The sequence below is a fragment of the Lepidochelys kempii genome, chromosome 1, assembly GCF_965140285.1.
Source record: "Lepidochelys kempii isolate rLepKem1 chromosome 1, rLepKem1.hap1, whole genome shotgun sequence".
NCBI lineage: Eukaryota > Metazoa > Chordata > Testudines > Cheloniidae > Lepidochelys > Lepidochelys kempii.
In genome coordinates, this window is record NC_136380.1 from 15716179 (window position 1) to 15733067 (window position 16889).

At 55.0% G+C, this 16889-nt stretch overlaps 1 protein-coding gene across 7 annotated transcripts in view; it reads left to right on the forward strand.

Annotated features, from left to right (window-relative positions):
• The first annotated feature begins 1033 nt into the window (after positions 1 to 1033).
• The window catches only part of EMSY (EMSY transcriptional repressor, BRCA2 interacting), a 60401-nt gene continuing 44545 nt past the window's right edge, over positions 1034 to 16889 (forward strand). For all 7 annotated transcript variants that reach the window (XM_073335092.1, XM_073335095.1, XM_073335102.1 and 4 more), the window contains exons 1-4: positions 1034 to 1174; positions 11318 to 11426; positions 14309 to 14408; positions 14974 to 15048. In XM_073335092.1, the coding sequence (XP_073191193.1) occupies positions 11357 to 11426; positions 14309 to 14408; positions 14974 to 15048 (245 nt within the window). In that variant the 5' untranslated portion in view covers positions 1034 to 1174; positions 11318 to 11356. The remainder of the gene's footprint in view (positions 1175 to 11317; positions 11427 to 14308; positions 14409 to 14973; positions 15049 to 16889) is intronic.

The window sequence follows — 16889 nt, forward strand, 5'->3', positions numbered from 1 at the left end:
CTTGAGCAAATGCTGTAGTTGCTTTTGGTAACTCTCAGTGGGATCAGAGGGTAATGGCTTGTAGAAAGTGGTGTTGGAGAGCTGCCGAGCAGCCTCTTGTTCATATTCCGACCTATTCATGATGACAGCAGCACCTCCTTTGTCAGCCTTTTTGATTATGATGTCAGAGTTGTTTCTGAGGCTGTGGATGGCATTGTGTTCCGCACGGCTGAGGTTATGGGGCAAGTGATGCTGCTTTTCCACAATTTCAGCTCGTGCACGTCGGCGGAAGCACTCTATGTAGAAGTCCAGTCTGCTGTCTCGACCTTCAGGAGGAGTCCACCCAGAATCCTTCTTTTTGCAGTGTTGGTAGGGAGGGCTCTGTGGATTAGTATGAGATTTAAAAAAAATAAATTCAGAGTTCTTTTTATTGGCCTCCCGTTGTGGAGTTTTCGTCTTTAGCCATGAGGACTTTTTGTTTTTAAAAAATGAAAGTGGAGGCTCATACTGACTCCAGGAGCTGAGGGTTTAAGGCAAACAAATATCACAAGACTTGTGAGAGAAGGAAGACTTGTGGCAAGGCTGCAGGGCCTTTACTCCCTGACAGCCTCTCAGCCCGGGTACCAGGAACGCAGCCCCCCCTCTCTCGGCTATGCAGAGGGCTCTGGCTAGCGCCTGGGTGCGCTTCGCCCCTGGGTGCCAAGTGGAGCCCCAGGACAATGGCGCTGGGTGCAGGGCAAACACGTTGCAACTTGCTTTGCACCTCCCCTCCCTTCTGAGCCGAGCCGCGCAACGCGAGCAGGAAGTTTGCCCCCTCTCGCGCTCCGTCGTGCGTTCCAAGCCGCTGGGCGTGGCGGAAGACTCCCGCCGGCGCTCCGTTGTCATACACAAAGGGACTACACCTCCCAGGTAGGCGCCGCGCGGCGGCCTCAAGCCACCATCTTGGAAGCTGACCCGCCCCTTGTCTCGCGCAACGGCGGCGAGTACGTCGTGACGTCTGAAGCGGGCCGTGGGCAGGGCGTCGCTGAGGGGCAACTACAATTCCCACACGGCCCCGCGCGGCCGCGCATGCGAGCTGCTGTTTTGCCGCCATCTTGGCTGGACGGAGCTGCCTGCCGCCGCCACTAAACAAACCTGCAGCCAGCCGGGCTCTGCCGCTGAGGAGCCTTTAGATGTTCCCGGAACGGCCGGGCAGGTGGGTCCCCTCCCCGCGGGAGCTGGGGCGGGGGCGGGAGGGCGACTGGCCCCTCCGTGGGCTGGTTGGGTGCTGTGTCCACGTCAGTGAAAGGCGCAGGAGTGGGCAGCTCCCGCTTCCCCCCGCCCGGCTGGCGGAGGGCGACGCGTCCGCCCACCGGGGTGAGCGGGAGGCTTCCGTCCGGCCCCCTGGCTGTGGCTGAGGGAGCTGCGGGGACCCCCCCCCCCCCCCCACACACACAACACCCCCTGGCTGTGGCTGAGGGAGCTGCGGGGACCCCCCCCCACACACACACACAACACCCCCTGGCTGTGGCTGAGGGAGCTGCGAGGACCCCCCCCACACACACACACAACACCCCCTGGCTGTGGCTGAGGGAGCTGCGAGGACCCCCCACACACACACACACAACACCCCCTGGCTGTGGCTGAGGGAGCTGCGAGGACCCCCCCCACACACACACACAACACCCCCTGGCTGTGGCTGAGGGAGCTGCGGGGACCCCCCCCCCCCCCACACACACACACAACACCTCCTGGCTGTGGCTGAGGGAGCTGCGGGGACCCCCCCCCCCACACACACACACACAACACCCCCTGGCTGTGGCTGAGGGAGCTGCGGGGACCCCCCCCCACACACACACACACAACACCCCCTGGCTGTGGCTGAGGGAGCTGCGGGGACCCCCCCCCCCCCACACACACACACAACACCTCCTGGCTGTGGCTGAGGGAGCTGCGGGGACCCCCCCCCCCCACACACACACAACACCCCCTGGCTGTGGCTGAGGGAGCTGCGAGGACCCCCACACACACACACACACAACACCCCCTGGCTGTGGCTGAGGGAGCTGTGGGGACCCCCCCCCACACACACACACACACACACAACACCTCCTGGCTGTGGCTGAGGGAGCTGCGGGGACACCCCCCCCCACACACACACACACACAACACCTCCTGGCTGTGGCTGAGGGAGCTGTGGGGGACCCCCCCCACACACACACACAACACCCCCTGGCTGTGGCTGAGGGAGCTGTGGGGACCCCCCCCCCCCACACACACACACAACACCCCCTGGCTGTGGCTGAGGGAGCTGTGGGGACACCCCCCACACACACACACACAACACCCCCCTGGCTGTGGCTGAGGGAGCTGTGGGGACCCCCCACACACACACACACAACACCCCCTGGCTGTGGCTGAGGGAGCTGTGGGGACCCCCCCCCCCACACACACACAACACCCCCTGGCTGTGGCTGAGGGAGCTGTGGGGACCCCCCCCCACACACACACACAACACCCCCTGGCTGTGGCTGAGGGAGCTGCGGGGACCCCCCCCCACACACACACACACAACACCTCCTGGCTGTGGCTGAGGGAGCTGCGGGGACCCCCCCCCACACACACACACACACACAACGCCTCCTGGCTGTGGCTGAGGGAGCTGCGGGGACCCCCCCCCCCCCCACACACACACACAACACCTCCTGGCTGTGGCTGAGGGAGCTGTGGGGACCCCCCCCCCACACACACACACAACACCCCCTGGCTGTGGCTGAGGGAGCTGTGGGGACCCCCCCCCCACACACACACACACAACACCCCCTGGCTGTGGCTGAGGGAGCTGTGGGGACCCCCCACACACACACACACAACACCCCCTGGCTGTGGCTGAGGGAGCTGTGGGGACCCCCCCCACACACACACACACAACACCCCCTGGCTGTGGCTGAGGGAGCTGTGGGGACACCCCCCCCCACACACACACACAACACCCCCTGGCTGTGGCTGAGGGAGCTGTGGGGACCCCCCCCCCCACACACACACACACAACACCCCCTGGCTGTGGCTGAGGGAGCTGTGGGGACCCCCCCCACACACACACACAACACCCCCTGGCTGTGGCTGAGGGAGCTGTGGGGACCCCCCCCCCACACACACACAACACCCCCTGGCTGTGGCTGAGGGAGCTGTGGGGACCCCCCCCACACACACACACACAACACCCCCTGGCTGTGGCTGAGGGAGCTGTGGGGACCCCCCCCCACACACACACACAACACCCCCTGGCTGTGGCTGAGGGAGCTGTGGGGACCCCCCACACACACACACACAACACCTCCTGGCTGTGGCTGAGAGAGCCGAGCACGCCCCCACCCCACACACACACACAACACCCCCTGGCTGTGGCTGAGAGAGCCGAGCACGCCCCACACACACACACACACACACACACAACACCCCCTGGCTGTGGCTGAGGGAGCTGTGGGGACCCCCCCACACAAACACACACAACACCTCCTGGCTGTGGCTGAGGGAGCTGTGGGGACCCCACACACACACACACACAACACCCCCTGGCTGTGGCTGAGGGAGCTGTGGGGACCCCCCCCACACACACACACACAACACCTCCTGGCTGTGGCTGAGGGAGCTGCGGGGACCCCCCCCCCACACACACACACACAACACCTCCTGGCTGTGGCTGAGGGAGCTGTGGGGACCCCCCCCACACACACACACAACACCCCCTGGCTGTGGCTGAGGGAGCTGTGGGGACCCCCCCCCACACACACACACACAACACCCCCTGGCTGTGGCTGAGGGAGCTGTGGGGACACCCCCCCCCACACACACACACAACACCCCCTGGCTGTGGCTGAGGGAGCTGTGGGGACCCCCCCCACACACACACACAACACCCCCCTGGCTGTGGCTGAGGGAGCTGTGGGGACCCCCCCCCACACACACACAACACCCCCTGGCTGTGGCTGAGGGAGCTGTGGGGACCCCCCCCCACACACACACAACACCCCCTGGCTGTGGCTGAGGGAGCTGTGGGGACCCCCCCACACACACACACACAACACCCCCTGGCTGTGGCTGAGGGAGCTGTGGGGACCCCCCCCACACACACACAACACCCCCTGGCTGTGGCTGAGGGAGCTGTGGGGACCCCCCCCCACACACACACACAACACCCCCTGGCTGTGGCTGAGGGAGCTGTGGGGACCCCCCCCACACACACACACACAACACCCCCTGGCTGTGGCTGAGGGAGCTGTGGGGACCCCACACACACACACACACAACACCCCCTGGCTGTGGCTGAGGGAGCTGCGGGGACCCCCCCCCCCACACACACACACAACACCTCCTGGCTGTGGCTGAGGGAGCTGCGGGGACCCCCCCCCCCCCACACACACACACAACACCTCCTGGCTGTGGCTGAGGGAGCTGCGGGGACCCCACACACACACACACACACACAACACCTCCTGGCTGTGGCTGAGGGAGCTGTGGGGACCCCCCCACACACACACACACAACACCCCCTGGCTGTGGCTGAGGGAGCTGTGGGGACCCCCCCCACACACACACACACAACACCCCCTGGCTGTGGCTGAGGGAGCTGTGGGGACCCCCCACACACACACACACAACACCCCCTGGCTGTGGCTGAGGGAGCTGTGGGGACCCCCCCCACACACACACACACACAACACCCCCTGGCTGTGGCTGAGGGAGCTGTGGGGACACCCCCCCCACACACACACACAACACCCCCTGGCTGTGGCTGAGGGAGCTGTGGGGACCCCCCCCCACACACACACACACAACACCCCCTGGCTGTGGCTGAGGGAGCTGTGGGGACCCCCCCCACACACACACACACAACACCCCCTGGCTGTGGCTGAGGGAGCTGTGGGGACCCCCCCCCACACACACACACAACACCCCCTGGCTGTGGCTGAGGGAGCTGTGGGGACCCCCCCACACACACACACACAACACCCCCTGGCTGTGGCTGAGGGAGCTGTGGGGACCCCCCACACACACACACACAACACCCCCTGGCTGTGGCTGAGGGAGCTGTGGGGACCCCCCCCCACACACACACACAACACCTCCTGGCTGTGGCTGAGAGAGCCGAGCACGCCCCCCCCACACACACACACACAACACCCCCTGGCTGTGGCTGAGAGAGCCGAGCACGCCCCACACACACACACACACACACACACAACACCCCCCTGGCTGTGGCTGAGGGAGCTGTGGGGACCCCCCCACACAAACACACACAACACCTCCTGGCTGTGGCTGAGGGAGCTGTGGGGACCCCACACACACACACACACACAACACCTCCTGGTTGTGGCTGAGGGAGCTGTGGGGACCCCCACACACACACACACAACACCCCCTGGCTGTGGCTGAGGGAGCTGTGGGGACCCCCCACACACACACACACACAACACCTCCTGGCTGTGGCTGAGGGAGCTGCGGGGACCCCCCCCCACACACACACACACACAACACCTCCTGGCTGTGGCTGAGGGAGCTGTGGGGACCCCCCCCCCACACACACACACAACACCCCCTGGCTGTGGCTGAGGGAGCTGTGGGGACCCCCCCACACACACACACACACAACACCCCCTGGCTGTGGCTGAGGGAGCTGTGGGGACCCCCCCACACACACACACAACACCCCCTGGCTGTGGCTGAGGGAGCTGTGGGGACCCCCCCCCCCCCACACACACACACAACACCCCCTGGCTGTGGCTGAGGGAGCTGTGGGGACACCCCCCCACACACACACACACAACACCCCCTGGCTGTGGCTGAGGGAGCTGTGGGGACCCCCCCCACACACACACACAACACCCCCTGGCTGTGGCTGAGGGAGCTGTGGGGACCCCCCACACACACACACACAACACCCCCTGGCTGTGGCTGAGGGAGCTGTGGGGACCCCCCCCCACACACACACACAACACCCCCTGGCTGTGGCTGAGGGAGCTGTGGGGACCCCCCCCCACACACACACACAACACCTCCTGGCTGTGGCTGAGAGAGCCGAGCACGCCCCCCCCCCCACACACACACAACACCCCCTGGCTGTGGCTGAGAGAGCCGAGCACGCCCCACACACACACACACACACACACACAACACCCCCTGGCTGTGGCTGAGGGAGCTGTGGGGACCCCCCCCACACAAACACACACAACACCTCCTGGCTGTGGCTGAGGGAGCTGTGGGGACCCCACACACACACACACACACAACACCCCCTGGCTGTGGCTGAGGGAGCTGTGGGGACCCCCCCCCACACACACACACACAACACCTCCTGGCTGTGGCTGAGGGAGCTGCGGGGACCCCCCCCCCACACACACACACACAACACCTCCTGGCTGTGGCTGAGGGAGCTGTGGGGACCCCCCCCACACACACACACAACACCCCCTGGCTGTGGCTGAGGGAGCTGTGGGGACCCCCCCCACACACACACACACAACACCCCCTGGCTGTGGCTGAGGGAGCTGTGGGGACACCCCCCCCACACACACACACAACACCCCCTGGCTGTGGCTGAGGGAGCTGTGGGGACCCCCCCCACACACACACACAACACCCCCTGGCTGTGGCTGAGGGAGCTGTGGGGACCCCCCCCCCCACACACACACAACACCCCCTGGCTGTGGCTGAGGGAGCTGTGGGGACCCCCCCCCCACACACACACAACACCCCCTGGCTGTGGCTGAGGGAGCTGTGGGGACCCCCCACACACACACACACAACACCCCCTGGCTGTGGCTGAGGGAGCTGTGGGGACCCCCCCCCACACACACACAACACCCCCTGGCTGTGGCTGAGGGAGCTGTGGGGACCCCCCCACACACACACACAACACCCCCTGGCTGTGGCTGAGGGAGCTGTGGGGACCCCCCCCACACACACACACACAACACCCCCTGGCTGTGGCTGAGGGAGCTGTGGGGACCCCCCCCACACACACACACAACACCCCCTGGCTGTGGCTGAGGGAGCTGCGGGGACCCCCCCCCACACACACACACACAACACCTCCTGGCTGTGGCTGAGGGAGCTGCGGGGACCCCCCCCCCCCCCACACACACACAACACCTCCTGGCTGTGGCTGAGGGAGCTGCGGGGACCCCACACACACACACACACACACACAACACCTCCTGGCTGTGGCTGAGGGAGCTGTGGGGACCCCCCCACACACACACACACAACACCCCCTGGCTGTGGCTGAGGGAGCTGTGGGGACCCCCCCCACACACACACACACAACACCCCCTGGCTGTGGCTGAGGGAGCTGTGGGGACCCCCCCACACACACACACACAACACCCCCTGGCTGTGGCTGAGGGAGCTGTGGGGACCCCCCCCACACACACACACACAACACCCCCTGGCTGTGGCTGAGGGAGCTGTGGGGACACCCCCCCCCCACACACACACAACACCCCCTGGCTGTGGCTGAGGGAGCTGTGGGGACCCCCCACACACACACACACACAACACCCCCTGGCTGTGGCTGAGGGAGCTGTGGGGACCCCCCCCCCCACACACACACACAACACCCCCTGGCTGTGGCTGAGGGAGCTGTGGGGACCCCCCCCCACACACACACAACACCCCCTGGCTGTGGCTGAGGGAGCTGTGGGGACCCCCACACACACACACACACAACACCCCCTGGCTGTGGCTGAGGGAGCTGTGGGGACCCCCCACACACACACACACAACACCCCCTGGCTGTGGCTGAGGGAGCTGTGGGGACCCCCCCCACACACACACACAACACCTCCTGGCTGTGGCTGAGAGAGCCGAGCACGCCCCCCCCCACACACACACACAACACCCCCTGGCTGTGGCTGAGAGAGCCGAGCACGCCCCACACACACACACACACACACACACAACACCCCCTGGCTGTGGCTGAGGGAGCTGTGGGGACCCCCCCACACAAACACACACAACACCTCCTGGCTGTGGCTGAGGGAGCTGTGGGGACCCCACACACACACACACACACAACACCTCCTGGTTGTGGCTGAGGGAGCTGTGGGGACCCCCCCACACACACACACAACACCCCCTGGCTGTGGCTGAGGGAGCTGTGGGGACCCCCCACACACACACACACACAACACCTCCTGGCTGTGGCTGAGGGAGCTGCGGGGACCCCCCCCCACACACACACACACACAACACCTCCTGGCTGTGGCTGAGGGAGCTGTGGGGACCCCCCCCCCACACACACACACAACACCCCCTGGCTGTGGCTGAGGGAGCTGTGGGGACCCCCCCACACACACACACACACAACACCCCCTGGCTGTGGCTGAGGGAGCTGTGGGGACCCCCCCCCACACACACACAACACCCCCTGGCTGTGGCTGAGGGAGCTGTGGGGACCCCCCCCACACACACACACACAACACCCCCTGGCTGTGGCTGAGGGAGCTGTGGGGACACCCCCCCACACACACACACACAACACCCCCTGGCTGTGGCTGAGGGAGCTGTGGGGACCCCCCCCCCCCCACACACACAACACCCCCTGGCTGTGGCTGAGGGAGCTGTGGGGACCCCCCACACACACACACACAACACCCCCTGGCTGTGGCTGAGGGAGCTGTGGGGACCCCCCACACACACACACACAACACCCCCTGGCTGTGGCTGAGGGAGCTGTGGGGACCCCCCCACACACACACACACAACACCCCCTGGCTGTGGCTGAGGGAGCTGTGGGGACCCCCCACACACACACACACAACACCCCCTGGCTGTGGCTGAGGGAGCTGTGGGGACCCCCCCCCACACACACACACAACACCTCCTGGCTGTGGCTGAGAGAGCCGAGCACGCCCCCCCCACACACACACACAACACCCCCTGGCTGTGGCTGAGAGAGCCGAGCACGCCCCACACACACACACACACACACACACAACACCCCCTGGCTGTGGCTGAGGGAGCTGTGGGGACCCCCCCACACAAACACACACAACACCTCCTGGCTGTGGCTGAGGGAGCTGTGGGGACCCCACACACACACACACACAACACCTCCTGGTTGTGGCTGAGGGAGCTGTGGGGACCCCCCCCACACACACACACAACACCTCCTGGTTGTGGCTGAGGGAACTGTGGGGACACCCCCCCCACACACACACACACAACACCCCCTGGCTGTGGCTGAGGGAGCTGTGGGGACCCACACACACACAACACCCCCTGGCTGTGGCTGAGGGAGCTGTGGGGACCCACACACACAACACCCCCTGGCTGTGGCTGAGGGAGCTGTGGGGACCCCCCCCCACACACACACATACAACAACCCCTGGCTGTGGCTGAGGGAGCTGTGGGGACCCACACACACAACACCCCCTGGCTGTGGCTGAGGGAGCTGTGGGGACCCCCCCCCCACACACACATACAACACCCCCTGGCTGTGGCTGAGGGAGCTGTGGGGACCCCCCCACACTCACACAACACTCCCTGGCTGTGGCTGAGGGAGCTGTGGGGACCCCCCCACACACACACACACAACACCCCCTGGCTGTGGCTGAGGGAGCTGTGGGGACCCCCCCACACACACACAACACTCCCTGGCTGTGGCTGAGGGAGCTGTGCACGCCCCCCACACACACACACAACACTCCCTGGCTGTGGCTGAGGGAGCTGTGGGGACCCCCCCCACACACACACAACACTCCCTGGCTGTGGCTGAGGGAGCTGTGCACGCCCCCCACACACACACACAACACTCCCTGGCTGTGGCTGAGGGAGCTGGGCATCCCTCTCCCCTCCACGTGTGCACACACACAACACCCCCTGGCTGTGGCTGAGGGAGGAGGGAGCTGTGCCCCCCTCCCACACACAGCACCCCCCCCAGCCAGCTGAGAGAAGAGGGGGCGATAGTGTATATCTCCCCCCACGCTGTGGGAGCTGTGTGCTCCACCCCTCCCCCACAAAGCCTGCCCCCCTTGGGCTGAGGAAAGCGGGGGCAGCTCTGTCAGCTGGGGGTTGAAGGAGCTGTTCCTGTCCCTTTCCCCCAGTTTATGGAGGCTAGAGGAAGCGTTTCACTTCCTCCATCTTGGGGGGTTGTATTGGGGGTCACTAAGCTTCTGCCCACCCATTGACCATCACCTCTTGTTGTTTGTGTATGGGATCATTTGTTTTCACTGAGACCAGGACAATTACAGGGTAGTGATAATGGGTACAATGAATTTGGGAGTAGGGGTAGGTGCATCCTGGGTCTGCTGTCACAGTTTCCTGTGCGTGCTCTGCCAGATCATCTCGTGCAAAGTGTATGATGCGATTGATGCTTTGTTTTTGTTCACGTTGCTAAACACAGAACCGTAATCACTGCTCTGTGGCGCTTCAGTCTAACGGCCCAAGTGCAGTACAAGTATTGGCATGGTCTTGCACAAGTCTATTAACCTGTCTGCCTCTGGCGAGTAATTTTTTTTAGTGGGTGGATAAAATCATTTTAATGAGTGGTTTTCATCGTTGTCAGGATGTGGTTGGACAAGTTAGATACTGTGCCTGAACAAGTACATTTTCATGATGTTTTTGCCAGTGTGCAACATAACAGACAAATGCCAAATATATTCCCATGGATGGTAGAGTCACTGTAGCTGGAAGACTTCCTATAATAGATGCTCTGTGCGTAAGGAGAGGGAGGGGACTTTTACATCAATTCAGAGATAGTTCCAGATATAAGAGAGAGCATGGCATGAAAGAAGGTCTGAGAAAGATATAGGCATCTGTCGGGAGAGAGGCTAGGATGACCCTCAGGTGTATCTACACTAAAGAGACTATACTAACATAGTTACTCTGGTAGAGCCATACTGGCATAGCCCCACAATGTAGATGCAACCTACACTGACAGAAGAGGTTTTTCTGTCAGTATAAGAACATCACTTCTCTGAACATTAGCTCCCTCCGTGGAAGCACTCTTCCATCGATATAGCTTTGTCTGCCTGGGGGTTATGTTGGCATAGCTACAGTGCTCAGTGGTGTGGTTTATTCACACCTCTGACTGATATAGCTATCCAGTATAATTTTCAAGTGTAGACCTAGCCTGAGGAAATGGCTATAGGAAGTCAATGTCTGGAGTGAAGTTGCAGAATTTTTATAGTGAAATGGCAAGCCTTTTGCAGGGGTTCAGGCAGGGGAATACGTGGATGGAAAGGAAGATGACCTTGGCGAAGTTCTGAGCAGGCTGGAGGAGGGGAGAGATTGCACTAATCAAATTCTAAGATGTAGAGCATGGACTTTTACTTACAGTATTTGTATTCTTTTTCAGGGAGGTTGAGCTCTGTGGGAGCACAAACACAGGGAAAGAATGCCTGTTGTGTGGCCAACCCTTCTGGATCTCAGCAGGGATGAATGCAAGAGGATTCTTCGCAAACTGGGTACAATTTGTGGCTCTCTGCTTCCTCCATCCGCCTGGCTGCTGGGACTTTGTGTATCTATCTCTGTTTAAAGAATTGCCAGCCCACTGTCTTCATTAAACACTTTCATATGTTTGCAATCAACATATAAGATACAGAAAGTGATCAGTAGGTGTCAGTGTTTGTTTTCACAGCTCTTGCTTTGATAGTAGTTGGTAGGGGTGGATGCTCTTTATGGATTCAATGAATAGAGCTGGTTTTAAACCTAATTTCATAGAATCATTTTGGTTGGATGGTACCTGCACTGCAAATTATGATGTTTTCATGCACATTAATGTGTAATAGGAGACATTTCTGTCAAAAGTGAGTAACTCCTCAGTTTGCTATGTCTGATTAATTTCCTACCTCCTTTTTTGGTTTTATATAGAGAAAACATATGAAGGTCAAAATGAATCTTGCAATGCTACCCATGTTTAGTTGTCACAGTGGTTAGAGTTACATCAGTAAAACTACTGTAATGCAGATTCTTAATGAAAGAAAATGTCCCGCAATACAATATTTCCAGTCTTCAATTACAGAAGGACAGGAACTGGCTGGGAGAGGTGAAAACAATCTCAATTAGTTTAATGGTCATAACAATAGGAGCCTCTTGAATTGCTGTAGCCATGCGTTGAATTCTGGATGCTTTGCCCAAATGAAAAGGGCTATCTGTAAGAAAGTTTCTGGGTATTATATCTGTAATAACATGCATATGTAGTAAGGCAATTATACTTAATAGTTTTTAATAGCATTTTAATATTGGAAGAAGAAAAATCTTAGTTTTCTTTTTAGACTTTCATTTAGGCAACATAGTCTAGTGGTTGAACACAGTAGAGGGAGTTGAGATTTGATATTTGAGACTTTTCTTCTGACTTCCTACGTAACCTTGGGCAAATCACTTAACCTCTCTGGGCTTTATTTTATCTATCTATAAAAAAAGTACTGTACTACGTATCTTGCATCAGAGGCATGAAGATTAATGTAAAGTTCTTTGAGGTCTTCAGATTATGCTATAAAACTATTATTATTAGAGAGAGAAAAGGGTGAAACTTTCTCTCATCTTGCTTGGTTATCGTGGGGAGGGGGTTTTGTTTTTAAGAGACAGCACATTGAGTATAGAATCTGAATCATTATTTTTATTATTTAAAAATGTATTACTTGTATTGTGGTAGCACCTAGAGGCCCTAAATGAGATTGCAGGTGTACAAACAGAGACAGAGGCTTATGCTATCTGAAAGAACTTTGTCTAAATAGACAAGATAGACAAGGGAGAGGAAATGGAAGCACAGAGAGGTGAAGAGACTTGCCCTGTCTCAAGGTCACAAAGCAGGTCAGTGGTAGAGCAATGCATATATCCCATGTTTCCTAACTTCCAGTCCAGTGCTGTATCCATTAGACCACTCTACAAGGCTCAGATACTCCATAGTAAATTAAACGCCATAGCAGATTTTAGAAAAATGTGTCAATACTTAAATCATATCTTAGTGTGATATCTAGCACTGCCCTGGGACCTTTGCAGTACATAGCTGAGGAAGCATGAAATATGGGATGATGTGGCAGCCTTAAATTTGAATTTGCTTGTTTTCATTTGTTAAACCTAATTTTATACCTTATTTCGGCCATTTAACTGGATTTCCCTTGACTGAACAGAGACTGCACCAGTTACAATTTGTCTGTACTACTTAGGGATAGGAGTGAGGAAGGTGGTGCCATAAGAATGGCCATACTGGGTCAGACCAAAGGTCCATCCATCCCAGTATCTTGTCTTCCAACAGTGGCCATGATATTTTCTGTCTTATTATCTATCCCTTTCTTAATGATTCCCAACATTCTGTTCGCTTTTTTGACAGCCGCTGCACATTGAGTGGATGTTTTCAGAGAACTATCCACAATGACTCCAAAATCTCTTTCTTGCGTGGTAACAGCTAATTTGGACCCCATCATTTTATATGTATAGTTGGGATTATGTTTTCGAGTGTGCATTACTTTACGTCCGTCCTGTGATCTTCACTGTCTGCTATAATGCTAAAACATACAGTTCAAGGTCTTAATATACTGGCTCTCCATAAAAATACAACAACCTTAACTCAGACATCGAGTGATTACTGAGTAAAGTAACTTCATAGTCTAAGCACAGAAAAATACTGTAGTATCTCTCGTATTACTGTGTGGTACCTTAGCAAATGTTGACTTTAAAGACAGCAATTGGGTTTGTATATAAAATGCTTTATTACCTAAGCCTTAAATACTTAAGCAGTTATTGTCTGCCCAATGTCCTGGTTTGGGGGTTATGGCTGACCAGTGTGTCTTCTCTGTTTTCCCCTAGGTTTCGTCAGAACTGGGCTGGGTGTAGGAATTGTTTTGGGCATGGTTCTCTGGTTTTGTAATTTGGGTCCACTGGACTCACTTGCTGACAGCTTTTGAAAACAATGCAAGTCTTGCTTATTTTGGAAGCTATTATCTGACTGCTATCTGTGCACTAGTCGGTCTTTTTTGTTACTCTTTCTGTCCCTATTAATACTTATTTTTATGTTAACTGGGATTTGATTTTGTTGGTTTGTATAGCTATGTTTAGTGTGGAAAGGGTTTAGATTGCTAATTTAAAACAAGGTTTTCAGTCACACATTTTTTGTGAAATGTTCAATAACTAGAACAATAAGTCATTCACTCGATGTCTGAGTTAAGGTTGTTGAATTTTTATGCAGAGCCAGTATATTAAGACCTTGAAATTTATGTTTTAGCATCTTAGCAGACAGTGAAGATCATAGGACAGATGTATATCTACTGAATTTAAACCCATGATTTTATTTTTCCCTTTTTGATGTTAATGGTTAAGAGCTAATCATATTTCTATATTTCCTTAGAACTGGAGGCATATGCTGGAGTTATCAGTGCCTTGCGTGCACAGGGGGACCTTACCAAGGAAAAGAAAGACCTTCTTGGAGACCTCTCCAAAGTGCTTAGGTAAACCTCACACTACTTATGGTAAATGTGGTGAGTGTATAATTGGTTTATGGCCTGTTTTCTTTTAAAAGCATTGCACATACTTCCTACCAGAGGCATCTTCAGCTCTTAAAATGAATTCATAATCAGAAAAGAGACACAACAAACAATATAGCGGTGATTCCATATTTATTTTGAACCCATATTTATTTTCCTTTCAATGATTCCTGGTCACATTTGCTTAACTTGCAAATGAAATTATTTTCCTCACTTCCATCCTTGTAAGATTGGAACCCAGAATTGGAAATCCAGCCATGTAGCCACTAATGTAATCTCTAGTAACTATGGTGAAATCCTTTCTATTCTCTAGGCCAGAGAATTATCTTTTACCTTCTGAATAATAAAACACTTCATTTTCACTGTCACAGGGAAGAGAAGCAAGTGGCAATCTCTAAAATGTAAATGCTGACCCCTCCATCCACCAGAGTGGTGCTGTTTCTAACATTTTCATTTTTGCTAACAGGATCAGATAAATATATTTGTCTTTCCATATCTAAAATATATTGGCTGCTTTCTTTTTTGACAGCATTTCCACTGAGCGCCATCGTGCTGAAGTTCGGAGAGCCGTAAATGATGAACGGCTAACAACTATTGCGCATAAGTAAGCTATTACTCATACTGAACATGACTTCCATAAGTTAGCAAATAGTCTTTGCATTGGGCAGTCCTTTATCTTTTAAACCAAATACTAGAGATTTTAAACCACTAGCAACCTTGAAGGAATAACACAGCTGACAATTGTAGTAGTACATGTAACTATACCCTCAGCTATTGCAGATCTGTAGTATGTACTACAGGAAAATGTGTGGAAGTTGTTGAAATCTGCGGTTAATGAGTCACTGTTTTGTTCATTAAGGTAGTGCTTAGGAGTCAGCTGAAAATGCGGCCCTATTGTGTCGTATATAAACATAGCATAAGAGAGAGTTCCTGTCTTGAAGAGTTTACAGTCTAAATAGATAAGACAAACAGAAAGTAGGGAAACTGATAAAATGTATATGGAGAGTGAACAATGTGATGGCTGCAAGCTTCATGTTTTGCCATGATTTTAGTTTTGTTTAAATCTTTTTGATTGGGTTACATTAGGAGAGGATTAGCTAAATGGAAGGATAAAGGATCTTTGGTGACCTTGAGGGAGGGGGTCAGAGAGGGTGGAGCAAACAGCCAGTCAACACTGGGGAAAATGTTTAGAGTGAAAATTTCAGAAAGCAGTGTGACATCATCACTGTCCATTACTCCCTGCTTGAACTGCCCTATGCAGCTGCTGTGGCAGTGTTGGTTTTGGCTGGCTCCTCCCTGTGTTTTCTTTCCCAAAGCTCACAGTTGCTGTGGAGAAGGGGATGCCCCCTGGGTCCTAGTTCCCTAAGGAGTGGGGAGTGGTATCAGTTCTGGGTTCTGGAGGGAAGGGTGGCCTGGCTGGGCCATATTTATCCCCCAGTTCAGCAGGACATGGTTGAACTGCTTTCTGCAACTGTTGTGCCAGTTTCAGTCTCTAGCTAGCTCCCTACGGTTTTTTCCCCAAAGACCACATGACTGGGGGAGAGAAACTGGTGCTCACTTATCTTTAAGTGAGATGCTTAGTACTCTAATTATCTAAAAGTAGTTTTCAGAATTAAATAAATGGCTTGAGAGATTTTATTTTAAGGGGGAAAGAAATGCCTTAAATTATTTAATGTTCAGCTAGAGAATAAGAATTTCTCTTTATTTTCATAAATTAATATAAAACAGCTATAGATTTTAAGTGTGAATCTTACAATTCTGAAATTATAGGGGAAAAAGCAATAAAACAATCATGTATAAGGAGCCTATCGTATCAGTTAGCAATATTTTGAACTGAGACTTACCAAAAGGCATATTCTTTTGTAAACTGTCAGACTCATAGATATTAAGGTCAGAAGGGACCATTATGATCATCTAGTCCAACCTCCTGCACAACGCAGGCCACAGAATCTCACCCACCCACTGCTACGAAAAACCTCTCATTCAAATGTTTCAGGTTTAAAGGCTTGGAAATAGTCTGGCCTATTAAACAACTACATAGCACAACAGTTCAGATTTTTTTCTTTAAAAAAAGTGAATAAAGAATAGCTTATTTAATAAAACAATCAGGATTGATTTCTTAAATTGAATTTCCTGTTAAATGCTGATGACGATGTCAGCAGTTTGCAAAACTCATGCAGTTTCTACCTCAAGGGGATTAAAATCTAGAACACACAGTAGGAAACCCAAAGGGGGTGCTAGTTTATGGAATGCCATATCTTTTTGTAAATCTCTTTTCTGTCTTTCACATTAAGAAATAATATAGCAGAGAGCTCATTTGACTGATGTGGATTAATTCTTAGTGATGCTAGGAAAGTGCAGTATTGCCATTAGATATACTGGAGTTAGCACTCTTAATATAAACTCATGTTTGCAGTTATTGTCAACAAAAATTCTAAATTTTAC